Here is an 18,253-nt window from a genome sequence, read left to right on the forward strand (position 1 = left end):
TTCCACTCTCTCCAAAAAAGCAATGGAAAAAATATCCTTGGGTGAGGATTTAAAAAAAAGAAAGGCTTGTACTTTCAACCTGTAGTACAAAGTGGATTTGAAAGCAACATCTGGGAGTTCAAGAAAGCCAAGCTAGCTTTGTCCCATTGGCATGGCCACTAGGCTGGCTTGGATTAGCAAAGAGGCAATGTAGTATAATGATAAGAGTGTTAAACTTACATTCCAGAGACCTGTATTCAAGACACACTTGGTTTCATCAGTCCCTACATGTGTAGTCTTTGGTTGATAATCCATAAAATGGAAATAGTAATTCTAATTCTGGTCCTCTTGCCTCAGGAGATTGTTAGGTACATCAGCTTGGATCATGTATGTTAGGATTCAGCAGACTCTATGGTCCACTGGCTAAATTCTTCCCGCTGCCTGTTTTGTAAACAGTTTCATTAGGACATAGCCATACTCCTTCATTTATTTAATGTCTACTGGTGCTTTCACTCTATAACCACAGACTGAGTAGTTGCAACAGACCATATGGTCTACGAAACAAGGTTTGCCAGCTTCAGTGAATATGAAGGCATTTATGAAATATAAAATACGTGAAATGGTATAAAATCTGAGAAGTACCAAATCCCTACTCTTTAAAAATTTTTAACAACAGTCCAAATACTGTATATCCACTTGAGTGATGCTGCTGTTGCCAAAGGTCTTTTTATGCCTTTCTTAGTTTCAAGACTTTGTCTTTTGAGGCTGAATCTGAATTGGGAAAATAGCCAAGTTTTCTAGCCCGACTCTGGTAAATAAGGTGGATAAGCAGTGTTGGGGTTGATGTATAGAGTGACCTCAGTGTACGTCATCAAGACTGAATTTTTACATGATTTATAAACTGGTTTTGAAGGCATTTCTAAAATAAAATTTCTAAAATAAAATATACTCTGGTACATCTATAACCTTCAAAACAGCTTGCTTTGGAAAGGGCAGCGCAGAGTTTAAAGTATGATCCACTTGAAATAGTCTTGTGTGCTGTGGGACTTTCACTTCCCGTGTTACAGTTTTCGCAAGTCCTATGGAGAAATAATCTGCGCTTCATCATGCTCCACAGCAGTTCATCAGCTATTAATGAAGCTGCGATGAAGGGCTACCAGAATGAACTAGACAGAGTACAAAGGCTCCCTCTTATTTAGTGACATAATTACCTAGAGGAAAAAACCGGAGGTCCTCACTGGTTCAGACACTTTTCTGGGGGCTCCAACAGCTATTAGTAAGTAGGATGTATGGGGGGTTTTGTATCCTTAGGATATTTCCTATGAATACAAATTGATGCTCACCTAAAAGGGAAAAATATGTATAGAATGAGTTGAAATTAGTTTCATTATTTCTAAAGGTAATGGAAACTATGACCAGGTTAGAAACGTGTCTTCCATTTTTGGTTCAGTAATTTATGCCATTTTTGTTCCAGGGGTTGGACTGTGTAAGAACTATTGAAGAATTGGCAAGAGTCCTCAAAAAACATTCAGGTATCTCTAGAAATTCTTTATAAATATAAATATCTAAATATATATATATATACACACATATATATATATTTACAAGCAAAAGTTTTTTTAGAAAGTCACAGAAGTAGAAGTGAGCCAGCTGGGCTGTGTGGACTCAGGAAACAAGTTACAGAGACAAAAGAAGTGCCCTTGGAGCTCAGGAGAGGGAAAGCAGAGAGACGCCTAAAGGAAGAAGGCACAGGGGGGAGAGAGAACCCTAAAAATATTTTTGTCTTTTTATCAGTGTTTTGCGTACTTAGAATTTACTAATGCCAGTAAAACAGTATATATTGGCTTATTTATAGCATATTTGCAGTATTGGGGGTTTTTTTAATAGTAAGTATTAAATAACTTCTGAGGAGAGAGTGGGAAATTACTACATAGGGGAGGCTCGTGGGAAAGATGGGCTTGTTCTGATCTCAGATGATGACGAATATGATTTGCCAAGGACTGGAGGAGAAGCCATTCCTTAGAGGGTAGTGTAGTATATTCTGGGCAACAGTGAGAAGATTGATGTATTTAGAGAGGCATTTCAAGTGGGAACTATGAGATGGTAAGGTAAAGTCTATAGATATTAAGAAGCCACTGAAGTTTCTTGAGGAGAAGAGGAACCCAATAAAAGCATAACAAGCTTTTTAGGCAACTAGCATAGTCTCTGATAGAGGGCATAATCTAAGTGACAGCAGAAAGACCTTATCCAGGTCCCAGTGGCCTGAAAAGGAAGAGAGATTCCAAAGGGAAATTTCTTAGATTTGTTTTCTTGAAGTAGGAAATAAGGGTTCGGGCTGATGTCTGGGTGCTTGAGAAATGGGAATTTTGCAGAGAACACCAGTGTGGAGGTGTTTGGTTTGCCATGAAGGTAATCTCTAAGAGGTAGCAATCTAGCAAGAAATTAAAAATATGGAGTTGTCCATCAGGATTGAAGAACAAAATAGAAGTTTTGAATTAAAAGCCATAAAGAGAGATAGGCCAAGAATAAAACAATTCCAAGGGAATTTTTGTTTGAGAGAAGTTGAGGACTATGCTTTCATTTCTGTTGTAGAAATTAAGGAAGGACATTGAAAAAGGAGCCATTGGAATGATGAAATAAGAACCAGGATGATGTGCTGTAAATAAATCCTAGAGGATGGGTTTATAATAAGTGACATAAAGATTAACAGTGTCAGTTTCTAGAATGGGAAGTAGGTGGAGAAAAAGGCCATCTAATTTAGAGGCAGTAAAGCAAAGTAGTTGGGGGGGGGGGGGGATTCTGGAATCAAACTCTCTGGTTTTCAATCTTGTCTCCCTCACTTGCTGGCTGTGTGATCCCAGAAAGTCACTCAACCTCTTTGTAAGCACTCAGTTATTCATCTATAAAGTGGGAATAACAATAATAGCATTTAAGATAAAAATAATACATTAAGGCACAGGGCCTAGCATATGCTAAGTATTCAGTAAACATGAGCTTCTTTGTCCTTCCTCTCCATCAATATAAGTTAGACTTCCTCTGTCTCCCACGCAGACCTGTTTTGCTGAAATTTCTTCTGTCATCTACATACTTCCCACACACCCCACCCCTGAGTTCCAGATCACCATGTATCTGCCCTCTATATATCACCACTTAACTAACTCTCAGAAGAAACTCAGACTCCAGCATCTTAGAATGAACTTATTTTCCCCTTTACTGTGCCCCTTCTGTTCCCTTCTATCTAAGGCCTCTTTCTTGACATTGGCATCCTGGAATCATCAAAATGTATGAAGTGATAATTAGCCTGTCCTGGACTAGGTTCAGTAGAAGCTTAGCATCAGACATACCTAGACTTCAATCCCACTCCACAATTTACCAGCTGCATATTCCTAAGCAAGTTCCTTTCTCCGGGTCTGTTTCCTCATCTGTAAGGTGCAGGTGAATAGTCTTTGGAGGTCATGTTTGTAAAGGATTCTAGGTACTCAGGAAATGGTAACTCTTACTGTTACAGCCTTCCTCCCTTACCACCCTACCTCCACTTTCCCAACCCATCTAGATATAGGTACGCCCAGACATGTCTTGCTGCTCTACATTCCCGGACCACGATGATAGTTCAGGCCCAGACCATTTTTCATAATGGTCACTCTCCCTCTATTCCAGGTTTCTCCAGTCCATCCATTGCCCGGGGCATTTTCTGAATAGATGTGGTCAACAGTTCTGCCCAATTTATACCAGTTCATTGGCTTCTCTTCGGGCTCTTCTTAGCTCCTGCTCCTTCTCCTGTTGCTCATTATTCCATTTCCTCAAGATCACCCTGGCCTCTACAATTCCATGGAAGTTCCCTGAACATGCTGTTCAGTTTCAGACACCTACCGTTCCCATGTGCAGTTTTCCTTGCCTGGTAAATCCCCTCGGCCTTCTCTGTTTTTGCCTGTTCTCATTTTTCAAAGCCTATCTAAGGCAATTTCTTCCTCTCCTGTTGAAGTTGCTTCCTTCCTCTTACTGTCATAACCACTAACTCCATGAGAAGTAGCTTTTGCTTTAAGTGTTCAGATGATTGCCCCATAGACTTTTCTCCATGTTAGGTACAGTCATATGAAAGAATAGGTGGGGGCCACATAATCCAGACTCCAGTGGATTCTTCTGTTTTGGTGTTTATCAAACTGACAACCCTACACCCACTCCCATGATTCAGTGAGTTCCTGGAGAGCAGTGGCTGCCTTGATTCTTAAACTTCACATATGGATGTGTTCAATAAATGTAAACTTTGCCAGAAGTGTCTTACCAGATGTTTGTTAATAACAGAATTCTTTGACTGGTCCTAGGGACTACAGTGAAACAAGCGAAAGTTAGGTTTACTCACATGAGAGCTTCTGTGCCCAGCTGTATTTAATGATACGCTCTTATTTCAACCTAGGTCTGAGAAACATCTTGCCTATTACAACAGCAAAGGTGCCAATAGTAAAGTTCTACCATTTGAGAAGTGGTCTGGAAGTGGACATCAGTTTATATAACACATTGGTAAGATGTCTTCTAGGCTTTTTCTTTAGGGAGATTAAGGGAAACAAATGTCTCTTAGCCACTCATTCCATTTATTCATTCTTTCAGTAGTTACTGAGTAATTGCTGTGTGCTTGGCAGTCATCTGAAGCTTGCAGTATAACGGAGAATTAAGTTAATACTAGTATTCAGTTAAATTGAGGTTACAGTGGCAGATGCTTTTGTTTGGCTTTAACTTTGTTTTAATTTTGGAGTGTGTGTTTATCTTTGGTCTCACACCTGGTTTGCTTCAGGGCTTCATGGGACCTCTCTAGCTCCTAAGCGCATTTGATTTAATAATGCCAGGACAACCCTAGCCAGTTTGGCTCAGTGGTTAGAGCATTGGCCCTCGGACTGAAGTGTCCCAGGTTCAGTTCTGGCCAAGGGCATGTACCTCAGTTGGAGGCTTGATTCCTGGCCCTCGTCACAGCAGATGCAGCAGGCAACCAGTCGATGTGTGTCTCTCACATCCATGTTTCTCTCTCTTTCTCTCCCCCTTCCACTCTGAAAAGCAATGGAAAAAATATCCTCGGATGAGAATTAAAAAAAAAAAAAAATTTTTTTTAAATAAATAATTCCGGGACAGGTTGGGTGAATCATCCATCTACCTACAGGAATCTGATTATTTTAATAGCCCTTATTTTTTAGGACTGTTCAGACTAAGGATATATTAGCATAATGGAAATCATGAAATCAGTTGTCACTTATAATTCTTAATTATCATCTCATAAATTGAAGCTCATCTTTGGGGAAGAAATACTAGTTTTAGTCTAAATGTGTTTATTCTAAAATCAATTACAATGTAAACCTTTTCAGAATATTCTTGCTTAAAACTTTTTCTCCCAAATGATAGCCTTATAGTATAATTTCCTTTTTAACAGGCCCTTCATAACACAAGGCTCCTATCTGCTTATTCAGCCATTGATCCCAGAGTGAAATATTTATGCTATACCATGAAAGTTTTTACAAAGGTGAGTATGCTTCCGGTTGTGACCTATCAGGAAATTTTATTGCATCTTCAGACCTTGTTGAAAACATCATAAGTCTTTTTTTTTTTAAAGAACCATAGCAATGTCAGAAGCTTCTTTTAACTATTTGGGAAGCCCTACCCAGCAAGCTAAACTTTTGTGTTAAAGTTTCCATAATTATCTAATCTTGCTTGTGACTGTTCCACTTCTTTGTTGGGTTCTTTGTTTTGTTCAGGTTTTTCTTTGTTTTGTTTTATTTGGGTTTTTTGTTTTGTTTTGTTTTGTTGGCATATTTTAGCATTTGAAAATGTAATTTTTATATTAGCGCCCTGTAGAGGCACATACTTTCAGTGATGATAGAATAGCTGCAAGCAGAAAACATTGGTGATCTTTCTTTTGTGTTCCTTGTTTTCCTTCCCTCCAGATGTGCGATATTGGTGATGCATCCAGAGGCAGCTTATCGTCATATGCATACACACTTATGGTGCTATATTTTCTCCAGCAGAGGAATCCACCAGTCATTCCTGTCCTTCAAGAGGTATTAGTAAAAGAAATTGTATTTCTTTTCTGTAAAGCTGGCTGATGTTTGAGCCCTCTTCTTTCTAGAAAATTCTGTAGTTAAATTTTTAACAATTTTTTTCCTACAAGTTTTTGTATCAGTGCATTAAGTTTGTAATCCATACTAATAGTTTAAAAATTAATTGCAGATATACAAAGGTGAAAAGAAACCGGAAATATTTGTTGATGGCTGGAATATTTATTTTTTTGATCAAATAAATGAACTGGTAAGTATTTTAATAGTAAAGATTTTTTTTTTACATCCTTGACTAAAAGTTAGCTATAGTGTAGATAGATGGTCAACAACTATATCATTTGTTATATTTATTTATATTATGATAGTAAAAAAAAACAAAACTAGCATATGCAGATGTTTCCTTTGAAGTTGAGAACATTTTTATTAAGCTCGGTGTGTTTTTAGGGACTATATCCAGGATTTCTTTAATACCTAATAATTTCAAATAGTTTGGTAACTTTTTCCAAATGAATGAATATTTGCTCTCTGGTTTTGTACAGAGAGTTTGGAAAGACTTAATATCACCAAGGCTCTTTAGGTTTATTTCAAGATTCTTCCACTAACATGCATTTTGAGGTTTTACATTTAAAACTCTGAGCTCTCCCTACTCCAAGTCCTAGGGTAGGGAATTAATAAACTCATGTAAGTAGTGTTTTGAAATGTGAAAGAAAAGTTATGTAGTTATATTATTTTGTATTTTTAAACTCTATTTTTAATTAGAAATAAGTCCATATTTACTTAGTAAGATACAAGTAAATATTGATATTAATACTTTACTATAGAGCATGATATCCCTTGTTTTCTTCTGTTTCTAGCCCACCTATTGGCCAGAATATGGAAAAAATACAGAATCTGTTGGGCAGCTCTGGTTGGGACTTCTTCGTTTTTATACAGAGGAATTTGATTTTAAAGAACATGTTATTAGCATCAGAAGAAAAAGTCTGCTTACAACTTTTAAAAAACAGTGGACCTCAAAATACATTGTTATTGAAGGTACAAATAAAGTCACAGTTGAAAATTGAATAGAACATAGAGTTTGAAGTGGGAGGCCATTGTTCCTTCTCCCTCCAGAGCTCTTCCAGGGCAGCCCTGAGCCACTGATTGGAATGTGCAGCCTGCCGTCTCTACTGCCTGGGGCAGGTGGAGGCTTCTATTTCCCGCCTAAACGTTGATTTATAAATGACTAATGCCCTCCTGTGGGTCCTCTCTCATTAAGTCTTTGGTCGCTGTGACCGATCTTTTACTTTTGTTGAACACTTACTGGATAATAAGAAAGGTCACAATAGAAATAAGCCAGCTTCAAGATAAGTGGGACTTTTAAAACCTTCCTAGTAAGAGTTACCGTTTGTAACTCTGTAGTAGTTAAAGTTATAGCATCTCTACTACCCCAAGCAAACAACCAAAACTACACATAAATTACCAGAAGAAAGCATGACCAAACCTACTAGGAAGGAACCTTCTCATAGCGATTGTTAGTGTAGGGTTAAGCTGAGGGAAGGGTCCTAAGCTTCAGTACTGTCAGTGAGTATAAATCCTTACCTGAGATATCCTGGTTATCGTACATGGGAAGAATGACAGACAATCAGAAGGTGCCTCTTTTTGCTTCTTTACTCTTTTTCTATATACTAATATGTGAAATTCTCACTTTTTTTTCAACGAGATGATCCCCAAAAAGATTTTGGGGTATTTTGTTTGTTTTGCTTTCTTGAATATGTTTTTAAGCATTTACATGAAATAATTAAATACCTACACATAATGTTTCAGTTATGAATTATCATGAGTGTAAATTTGTTTTAAATTATTTATAAAAGCCCGGCCAGCGTGGCTCAGCAGTTGCGCATCGACCTATGATCCAGGAGATCCCAGTTTGATTCCCAGTCAGGGCACATGCCTGGGTTGTGGGCTCAGGAGGCAGCTGATTAGTGACTCTCTCTCATCGTTGATGTTTCTGTCTCTCTCTCCCTCTCCCTTCTTCTCCGGACTCAATAAAATATATTTTAAAAAATCATTTATAAAATAGTATTTTGATTTAGAAAGAGTATTTTACACTCATTTATTTTATGAACCTGTTATTCAGATCCCACATACATCTTTGACATCAGCATCTATTTCTTTTTTTTTAATATGTTTTGATTTTAGAGAGAGGAAGGGAGAGGGAGAGAGATAGAAAAACATCAGTTATGAGAGAGAATCATTGATTGACTGCCTCCTACAGACCCCCTATTGGGAATCAGACCCAAAACCCAGGCATATGCCCTGACTGGGAATCGAACCATGACCTCCTGGTTCATAGGTTGATGGTCAACCACTGAGCTATGCTCGCTGGGCAACATCAGCATCTATTTCATCATTCCTACCACTTTCTGGGTCATATAACAAAATAATTTTCCAAAACACAACATTTGAGTGCAAATATTTAAAATCATATGGGAATTCTTATATGAAGCCTTTACTAGAAATTGAGATCCAAGTAGCCATTGCCTATGTGTTTTTTAATTTATCTTATGAGTGTATTCTATCATATCCATGATGAATTATTTTATAAAGTGATCTTTTAAAAGCTTGATAATTGGCAGGAACATATAGTGCTAAAATGTTTTAAATATATTTGTGACTTCTTTGTGCATCCAAAAACTAGCATCAGGTAATGTCAAGCTAATATTAGCCTTCTCCAAATAGTATTTTATTGTTCAAAATAAAGCAATTCTTCGTAATGAAGGATTTTATAAGCATTCAAACATAAAGTAACAGCCTCTTTTCTGATGGACACTTAAGAGAAAACTTGCCTTATATTTGGGAATATATAGTACTTAACAGTATAACAGATTTGAAGCTAATTAAAAAGTCAGTTACTTAAGGCTTTTATTAATGATAAATTATGTAACACTTTCTTGTTATGTAGACCACTTATTGTATGAATAGTGGTATTTTCTATTTGATTATCTTTTTATTTTTTTAATTTTTTTTTACTTAGATCCCTTTGATTTGAATCATAATCTTGGAGCCGGATTATCAAGGAAAAGTAAGTTAACTTTGTTTGTAAATATTAACGTATTCTCCTTTCAATTCATCTATTTGAGCCCTTACTCTTTTCTTTTTAGTGACCAATTTTATAATGAAAGCATTCATTAATGGTAGAAGAGTATTTGGTATTCCAGTCAAAGGATTTCCAAAGGACTATCCCTCAAAAATGGTAAGTGTCTGTTGGAAACACCAAAAAACAATTCTGAAAGCCCTTGTTAAGCACTTAATTTGTACACTTCAGTGATAACTTAAAAACTCTGAAAATCTGGTGAGTCTTCCCAAGATAGACAATTACAACACAAATTCCTAAAATCCCTTTTTAAAACATCCCTGTTTTGAGGCAGTTCATCAGGCAAACAGGGAGAAATAGTCAGAAGTGGAGTTTGGGTGGGAAAATTAATTTTGGTGCTGTTGCTTTTCCTTAGTAACACATATAAGTGCCACCAGTGTTAAGCTCCATGGCAGCCTCTGCCAAGCCAAGTTTGTATATACCTAAGGACACCTTCCACTCTCATGAAGCTTAGATTTTCCTCTTATTTATTATTACTCTACTTGCAGAGAGAAATAAACCCATTAATGGGACAGTGCTGCCTGTGCTAAACTGTCTGTTCTCATGTAACGATACTCAGGTTTCTATTGAGCTGCACTCATTGAAAACAAAACAAAATCACAGTATAAACATAACATGTATTTCAGTGAGAAAAAGGGGGGGGGTTAGGAGCTAGAGGGTTTATTATTATTATTATTATTTTTAATCTTCACCCAAGCATATGTTTTACTGATTTTAGAGAGTGGGCAAGGGGCAGGGGGGGAGGGGGGAGAGAGAAAACATCGATCAGTTGCCTCCTCCTGTCCTGGGATTGAACCTGCAACCCAGGTATCTGCCCTGACTGGGAATCAAACTGCCAACCCTTTGGTACACAGGATGGTGCTCCAGCCAACTGAGCCACACTGGCTAGGGCAGAGCTAGAGGGTTTTATGTTTAGAATAAAGTTATTTTTTTCTGCATTAATTTTCTCAATAAAGACACTTTCAGTGAACCTTAACTGTTTGGTGTATAGCCATGTTCTGCATTTGATTGCATCTGTACATCTAGTTTTTGCTAGATACTGCTGTGGCAGTCCTTCAGTGCTTCTGAAACTTGTTCAAACATATCACCTGGGGATTTTCTTAAATGCAGATTCTGATTCAGGAGGAATTTGCATTTCTTATAAGCTCCCAGGTGATGCTGATGCTGCTGGTCTCCACCTTAATTTCACTGGCAAAGAGGCTAGAGTCCAGACCATTGTCTTTCTTTTCTTCTGATATTTTCCTTTAGAAGCCACAGCAAAACAAAGCAACAGCACATAGCCTCTTTCTCTTTCTCTGTAATCTGTGTAATGCAGTCATGTTCCTCAATTCATTAGGTTTTAGCCTTTTCAGTTTTTGAGACAAGTGAAGCCTTTGTACTTGGACTCAGCTCCCCCCAAGTCTTGGGGCAGCCGACTTCTTGAAATGTGTGGTGCTCTTTAGAACTGCACTAGGGAAAAAGCTATGTTTATGGTTAAGGATAAATGGGGTTCTACATGATGAACAGGAGTAAACACAAATGGAGTTTAGGTTAAACTATCCTGAATTAAACCTCATAATGGTTTTAGATTTTGAAATTAAACAGTATAAATAATATTTATTAAAATATTTATAATGTTGATATTGAAATATAAGATCCCTGATTGCTGTCGGGTTAATTTCTGTGTTTTGATCTCATATAAATAGTTCATATTTGTATATATTTATGTTTCTAGGAGTACTTTTTTGATCCAGAAGTTCTAACTGAAGGAGAATTGGCCCCAAATGATAGATGTTGCCGAATTTGTGGGAAAATTGGACACTTCATGAAGGACTGTCCTATGAGGAGAAAGTAAGTAAATCTTCAAAAGGGGTGGTTTTGTTTTTATGTTCTTAATGTACCAGTTTTTAAATGAGGATCGATTGTAACAGAAAATAAACTTGTAGGAAATTCAGCAGTTCTCAGATATATTTTACAATGAAAATGAAGTGATTTAAAATATGGTCTTAAGTGCATATGACAAGGATTGACTCTGGTGTACAGGTGATAGTCTCCCAGGCATGGTCCCTTTTCCTAATTTTGGTCATGGCCCTAATCATCACTCAGTCATTTTAGTCATCGGCCTCTCTAGCTGGGATGGAAGAGAAAAGAGGATACTAAAACTCTTCCCTTTTACAGCAGTGAGAAGTTCAGAATCATTTCAGTCCATGAAAAATAAAATTAGTTCCTTCAGGATGTCAATTACACTTGTGATGTACAATAACTGAGGTGTACCATGGTGGAATTTGGTACAAATCTTGGCAGTTTACTGGGCTATAGGACCCTTCACTTGTACACAGTTTAACCCTTAATATTGCTATAATGACCTACTCAGTTTGTTGACCATGCTTTCTTCTCTGTGTGATGTTTGCAGGAGGTCATGGTTTTGGTTGCTTGCTTAGAACATATTATTGTTCGGGGTGGTGATTGGTGTTTTAAACTGGACAATAATATGCTCATTTAGAAACAGGTCATCATCTGGAATTTGAGGCTCTTATTTAGTACATTCTTTGTTTTTTACTTAAATAATAGTTACTGATCATGCTGGGCAAGGAAGAAATAACTTTAATATTTAAGAACCTAAATCTCCTTATATCCATCACTCCCTTGTGAACCTATTTCCTTCTAGTCCCTTTTCTAGGCATGTGCATGAATTTATTTAAAGTTTCACATCTCAGAATTCCAGTGCCTAATAAATAATGCTAAGTGGGTCAAAGAGTTTCAAAAAAATCACCCCAGGGATGAGTTGAATTTCATTACATCAATATCAAAGTACATATTGAACCAAGGAATTCCACTAATTGTAAAAACTGGTTTTACAGCACTGGAGTGATTGTGAAAATGAAAAGGAAAAACACCCTTAAGGCCTGAGATTGCTTCTTAAGAGAAAAGATAGACTTAAATGTGTTAAATTCTTGTTTTGCCCTCTGATACCTTCTATTTCTGTTTATTTCCGAAACCTGGAGTTGTCTTATTCAGTTAGGTTTCCGTTTAGATTTTTCCTACCAGTATTATACCTCCTTCTCCAGGGTGCGGCGACGGAGAGATCAGGAAGATACCCTGAACCAAAGATACCCTGAGAACAAAGAGAAGAGAAGCAGAGAGGACAAAGAAACTCAAAACAAGTGCGCAGAGAGGGAGGTGCCAGCAAAAGAAGACAAGCCCTTGCAGTGCACTCCCCAGAAAGCCAAGCCGGCGAAGGCAGCGGTCGAGCTGGGGAGAGAGAAGATGCTCAGGCCACCAGTGGAAAAGTGGAAGAGGCAGGATGACAAAGACTTGAGAGAAAAACGTTGTTTTATTTGTGGACGCGAAGGGCACATTAAAAAGGAATGCCCGCAGTTTAAAGGCTCTCCAGGTATGCACACCAGTCACACCTTGATGTTCCCAATCACGTCTGAAGGGAAATCTCTTTTTTAGAGTTCTTTACTATTTTAGTTACATTTATTTCTTTAACAAATCTAATGACTCAAAAAGATTTTATTTTTAAGAAAGTGGAATTCCACCCCCCTTTAATTCTGATCTTTTATAAGTCTTAAACACTTATTCCTGGTTTTATTTAGAGACTTACGAAAGTCATTTGGTTGACTTTTTAAAGAAGATTATCAATGAAATGAAAACCTGGTCATCCCTAGTACCTAAAAAATGTAGCCCAAGTGACCATAAAACAAGCTGTAACTTGAGCTTCACTACTTAGTATGTGCACTTTTGAAATCGAAGCACTGCCCAGCCACAGAGGAGGCGTGAAGTTATCTCAGAATGCCACACTGGGTACAGTGAGCGACATGTATTTCTATTTAAATACATTCATGCACATGCATGGAAAAGGGACTAGAAGGAAATAGGTTTTACAGTTAACAGTAGTTCTAACTGCAGAGGAAAATTGTGAAGGATTTTATCTTTGGATTTTATCATTTAAATATTTTTCTGCGGTAAGCTTGTTGATTATTATGATGAGGGAAAATGTATTGTCATTTAGTAGTTAAAAATCATCCATTATCTTGCCCCTCTAAGTTGTTGGATCTGAATTGACCCATTGTATTAAATGGATCAAATGTCCATTGAAGGTACCTTTTTAAGACTGTTAAGAGTAAGGATGCCTGCATATGTATAATAAGTTGTGGTTTACAAGCAATTATACACCCTTACTTCCTCAGAACAAACCTGTGAATGTAAATGAAATATGATTAGCTGAGAAAAGAAACTCAGACATAATTAAATTTTTTTTATTAAAATAGTAACCCCATTTCTGTCCTCAATTGCATATGTTTATGAACAGCATACAAAAAGTCAGCACTGCTGACAGTTTCCTTAAAATGCTCACCCTAGTGTTTATTGTTCTTGGAACACTAATACCTCTTCCCCATTTATTATATGCAAAAAAGTATATTTTAAAATTAATTACTCATTTTAAAATAGTACTTAAATATTTATGAAAGATACAGCTTGCCCTACTTCTAAGGAACTCAGACAAATTCAAATTCAAGCTCTTTTGCCCTGATGTGGGACATATGCCAGGATAAAAGGATTTTCTTTTATGATTATATGAGGTAAATATATTTAAGAGAAAGTGACATGATAGCAATAGCTAACATTTATTGAGCCCTTAATATAGTTAAGGCACTATTTTAACTACTTTACATGGGTAACGTCATCTCATTTTCACCGCAGCCCATCAAATGTGGTATTGGTATCCCCAGTTTACAGATGAGGAAACTGTAAACAGTATAGATCAGATGCAATAAAGTTTTACCGAAGTTATTTTTGTAGGCTACCCTTCAGAGGAACTCAAGGTCTGTGTCACTAATAGCTCGATGCACATTGTCATTGTGTTCCTTTTTGGTACAAGGAAGTGGTGAAGGATCGCCTCTGCAGTTGCCAGCGTGGGTGGATTTCTTCCCTTTAGCCAGTAGCAAGTTTTAAGTTGCCTACTAGTGAAGCTTTCAAAATAGAGCAGTGCTTCTGGTGGGCTGGGGCAGCAGCAAATCAAAGGGAGACAGGATATCCTGGGGCGGAAGTGTGCATTATTCAACTAAAGGCAAAGCATTAGAATCTCAGTTACTTCTAATGCACTATTTATACCCTAACTCAAGTAGTCGTCATATTATAAGAGTAAAGTAAGGGAGGAATGGGGCTAGAGTGTGGTGAATTTCCTCCAGTAGCAATGAAAACTAATTAACTACTTCTTCCTCTCTAAAAGTTATGCTGCTCCCTCTCATTTCTTCAAATATGTGATTACTTTATCCACACAATATACTGAGTGGAGCTTCTGTCATATCAACAGGAAATCTTTCTGTGAAAGTTTGAAAACTGGGTTACTGCTTTCAATTTAAAGTAGGAACAAAAAGTGCTGATTTCTTTCTCAGGTATGTTTAAATCAGATTGGGTATGTGGATCCCCTCCTTCACCTACCCCTTTGAGGTCAACTGACACATTTGTTCAGGTAAACCTGGTTTAAACCTGAGCAAGAAGGCCTTCCATATCTGTCTATTCAGCAAACATTTGCTGGGTGCTAGCAGCTCTGTGCCGGGTCAGCGAGGTGCTGGGCAGGCCCAGGCCCTGACTTCTTCCTTCTGGTTAACACCCCTGGCCCCCTCACTCTGCCCTCTGCACAGTGTGGTTAGGAGGCTTGCTGTGCCCGGGATGGCAGGGCATGCTTTAAGGATCTCTGCGTATGTGTCTTGCTTTTTTAAATTAACTTGCAAAGTTCTGCCACCCACGTGCCTAATTTCAACTTTCCTTGGATATGGTTAGTCTTAAGGCTGTTTCGGATGCTATTCCTTTCGATTTTGTAAACCAGTGTATTTCGTTTTTTAGGCAGTGCTTTTACATGAAGACAAAAAGAAACAAAAAGCAACTATATTTTTGAGTCCCCAGTCAGGTATGTGGGTTAAAAAACAACAAATGTGTGTTATTTTATTTACTGCATAGTTTACCACATGCCTTTTGAGACACTTCTTTTGAATAAGTGGTTTGAACAGGGATTGGACATCAGAATCACTTGGGGAACTTTTAAAAATACGATTGCCCTGCCCCCACCTTCATTTCCTAAATCAGATTTTTCAAAGGTTAGGCTTGGGCCTGTGTATTTTTTAAATGTCATAGGTGATTCTTATACCATCCCTGAGAAGGAACCATAGCCTTTAATTATTTGTTTCTCTTCCACACTTTTTGTTTCTGCTTTGAAATTGCCACTGTGTTGTCAACAGTATAATCTCTTCATGGAGATTATTCACTACAGCAGAGTAAGGAAAGAAAGTAATTGTTGGTCTGAACTCCACTCTCTCCAAGTCATTTAATTTATTCCTTCAACAAGTATTTAAGGCCCCCACCCACCTACCTGCTAAGTGCAGGGCATGGTCCTAAACACTGAGGGTACAGCATTGAACCAGCATAACTCCTCTCATTTATTCTGCTTTCTGGTCAGAAGAGATACATAAACATTTCATGTGGTGACAGGTGCTAAGAAATATAAAGCAGGAAAAGGGAAAAAGAGAATGTTGGAGAGGGAGGCGGCCTCTCTGATAAAGTAACGTTTAAATCTAAACAAGGAATAAAGGAAGTGGCAGGTCAATGGGAAATTGGAGTTAGACGGTAAGAGCAGAACTAAAAACAGTTTTTGTCCTCGAGTCACTGAGTGGAATGAGCAGGCAAGGGTGGTAGGAGGTGAGGTCAGGGTAGATGGGTCTGGATTGTGTAGCACCTATCGATGACATTAAGTGCGGACTTCTGTAATTTGAAGGTAGCATCAACATGATTTTTGATGGGTTGGATGGCAAAGTATGAATCAGAGATGACACTATGATATTTGGCCTGAGCAACTAGAAGAATGGAGGTTGTATTTTCTATGCTGAGGAACACTCAGGAAGAACATATTGTGGGGAGAAGGAGTTTAGTTTTAGACACTTAATTTTACAAAACCTGCTATATATCTGGGTAGAGATGCCAAGTAGCCAATTGTATATACAAGCATGGCCTTTAGAGCAGAGCTCCAGGCTGGAGATACAAATTTGAGTATTATCATTGTATCATAGTATTTAAAGGCCTGGGTCTGAGTGAGATCACCTAGAAAGTAAATGCAGATAGAAAAGCAAAGCATGTAGAGACTCAGATGGAAGATAAAGGAGACAGAGAAAAATTGGTCAACAAGGGAACAGAAGCAGCAAGAGCTGAGTCCTGGAGTCCAAATGGAGAAAGTGTCTGAAAGAGAAGGGATGGACCATTTGTATGAATTGCTATTCATAGGTCTGCTGCAGCTGTAGGCTGAGAATTAAGCATTGGATTTGGCAATGCAGAAGTCACTGGTGACTTCAAAAAGAGCTGTTTCTTTAGAGTAGAGGAGAGAGAAACCTGATCACAGGGAGTTCTGGTGAGAAATGCCAGCAGAGGAATTGTAGGCAATGTAACTTCAGCTGTGGGCACCAAGTGCCAGGTCCCCAGGTCTATGGACAGGTGTTAAAAGAGGAGAAACTGGGAGGCTCTGAAGGCCTTTTTCTGGTGTTTCAAAAGTGCTTTTGAGTCCTGAAATGGAAGGGAGAAAATTGAGGCAGAAAAGAAAAATAAAGTAACTTTAACATACTAACCTTTTCAGCTTTTTTGGTAAGAAGGGATAAAACTATAAACTTGATACAAACATTCTGATTTCTGGCCTGTAGGTATCCTTAGTAACTTTGCTTAAAGGTGTCTGTCTGTCTCTCCCTCTCTCTCATCACCCCCTTTCCTTTCTTCTTTCTCCCTCTCTCATCTTATTCAATAAAGTAGGGTTAAAGGAGGGAAATGATATAAGCATGTGTACTCTTTTGAACTTAATTGTATAATTTATGAGAAAAATTTTTGAAGTTTTAAAACTTCATTGATATAACCTGACATTTTTGTATGGTGTATCAAACAACCCACATCTTTTATGCTCAGCTTGTACATATTATATTATTGTGCAAACAACTGTTTGCCTTTAGATTGGAGAGATGTCTGTGTTAGTTAAAGAGTGTGGAGAGTCTAAGCTGTCTCTTCCATCATGTGTCAGCAGCCTCCTAAATCCTGCAGTACAGGGAGCTCTTCCCTGCTCTCCCCAGCCCAGTGCCAGGGCACAGTGATCTCCATCTGGGAAAGCTAAGAAAGCTCCAGGCGAGGAATGTTTGGTTGTCTCTCTTTTGAATGTTGTTAACAAGAGAAAAGTAAATGGAATTATTAAGTTATTTAACTATTTCCACTTCTGTCAGCGTCAAGGTCAGTTATCTCAAATATATAAAATAATCTAAAAAGACATAGGCATTTATTTTTGTGATCTGTGAACTTTACAGGGGTAGGTTTTTAATGATTAGGGCAGACATTTGAAGTGGCATCAAACCTTTTTGCAGTCAGAATTTCAAAGGCGGGCACTGAGGTTGGTGTACAGAGTGAGGGCAGATGATTCAAAGAGAAACAGAAAACTTCAAAGAATTGCCACCCTTACCCAGAAAGGGAATGGTGTATGTGAAAGATAAAGACACGGAGCTCAGTGAGAAAATTCAAGGGCAGCTGTTTCCTGGGAAGGCTTTGTAATTGTTCTCAGAAGAATGCATGGACTTTTTTTTAAAAAAAAAGTGCTACTGGGAAAACCCCCAAAATCAAATAGAAGTGAAATGAGGATGGGGCCTATTGTGAGATGATTGACAATGAGAGCAGCCATGGAAGATGGATAAGGAGGTTGACCAGCTGCCCCTGGAAGCAACTTTCAACAGATGAAAACCTATGGGAAACAGATGCCACTGCAGTGTATGGGATTGTTTCCCATAGGTCTTCTGAGAGTTTGAGGGTCACATAAGGTTAGCATATGTAAACAAGCCAAAAGAATGTTGTTTTACAAGCTTCAGCCTTGAACAGACATTTCCAGAGCATGTTACATAGGAATGACTCTTGTTTAGTTTAGATGTTTATGTTGCCAAGGATGAAATGTCTAAGAACATCTGCTCTGTGGTCAGATTGCTTGGTATAATTTCTAGCTTTGTAATCTTGAAACATCTACTTAGCCTCCATTTGCCTCAGTTTCCTCATCTGTTTTAAGGGGATGATAATAGTAATAGTAATACCTGACTCGTTGGGATGTTGA

General features: G+C 38.0%; 1 protein-coding gene across 10 annotated transcripts in view; it reads left to right on the forward strand.

Annotated features, from left to right (window-relative positions):
* The window catches only part of TUT7 (terminal uridylyl transferase 7), a 51,495-nt gene that overhangs the window by 27,033 nt on the left and 6,209 nt on the right, over positions 1-18,253 (forward strand). For 4 of the 10 annotated variants that reach the window (XM_081152112.1, XM_081152111.1, XM_081152113.1 and 1 more), the window contains exons 17-27: positions 1,454-1,511; positions 4,394-4,497; positions 5,396-5,485; positions 5,907-6,020; positions 6,190-6,267; positions 6,872-7,049; positions 9,031-9,078; positions 9,158-9,249; positions 10,865-10,980; positions 12,198-12,523; positions 14,983-15,046. In XM_081152112.1, coding sequence (XP_081008238.1) covers positions 1,454-1,511; positions 4,394-4,497; positions 5,396-5,485; positions 5,907-6,020; positions 6,190-6,267; positions 6,872-7,049; positions 9,031-9,078; positions 9,158-9,249; positions 10,865-10,980; positions 12,198-12,523; positions 14,983-14,999 — 1,221 coding nt within the window. In that variant the 3' untranslated portion in view covers positions 15,000-15,046. Of the gene's footprint in view, positions 1-1,453; positions 1,512-4,393; positions 4,498-5,395; positions 5,486-5,906; positions 6,021-6,189; positions 6,268-6,871; positions 7,050-9,030; positions 9,079-9,157; positions 9,250-10,864; positions 10,981-12,197; positions 12,524-14,531; positions 14,609-14,982; positions 15,047-18,253 lie in introns of all 10 variants that reach the window. The other 6 variants (XM_081152108.1, XM_081152107.1, XM_081152109.1 and 3 more) reach the window with 2 other exon arrangements.

Source organism: Miniopterus schreibersii (genome assembly GCF_964146895.1).
Source record: "Miniopterus schreibersii genome assembly, chromosome: 11".
Taxonomy (NCBI): domain Eukaryota; kingdom Metazoa; phylum Chordata; class Mammalia; order Chiroptera; family Miniopteridae; genus Miniopterus; species Miniopterus schreibersii.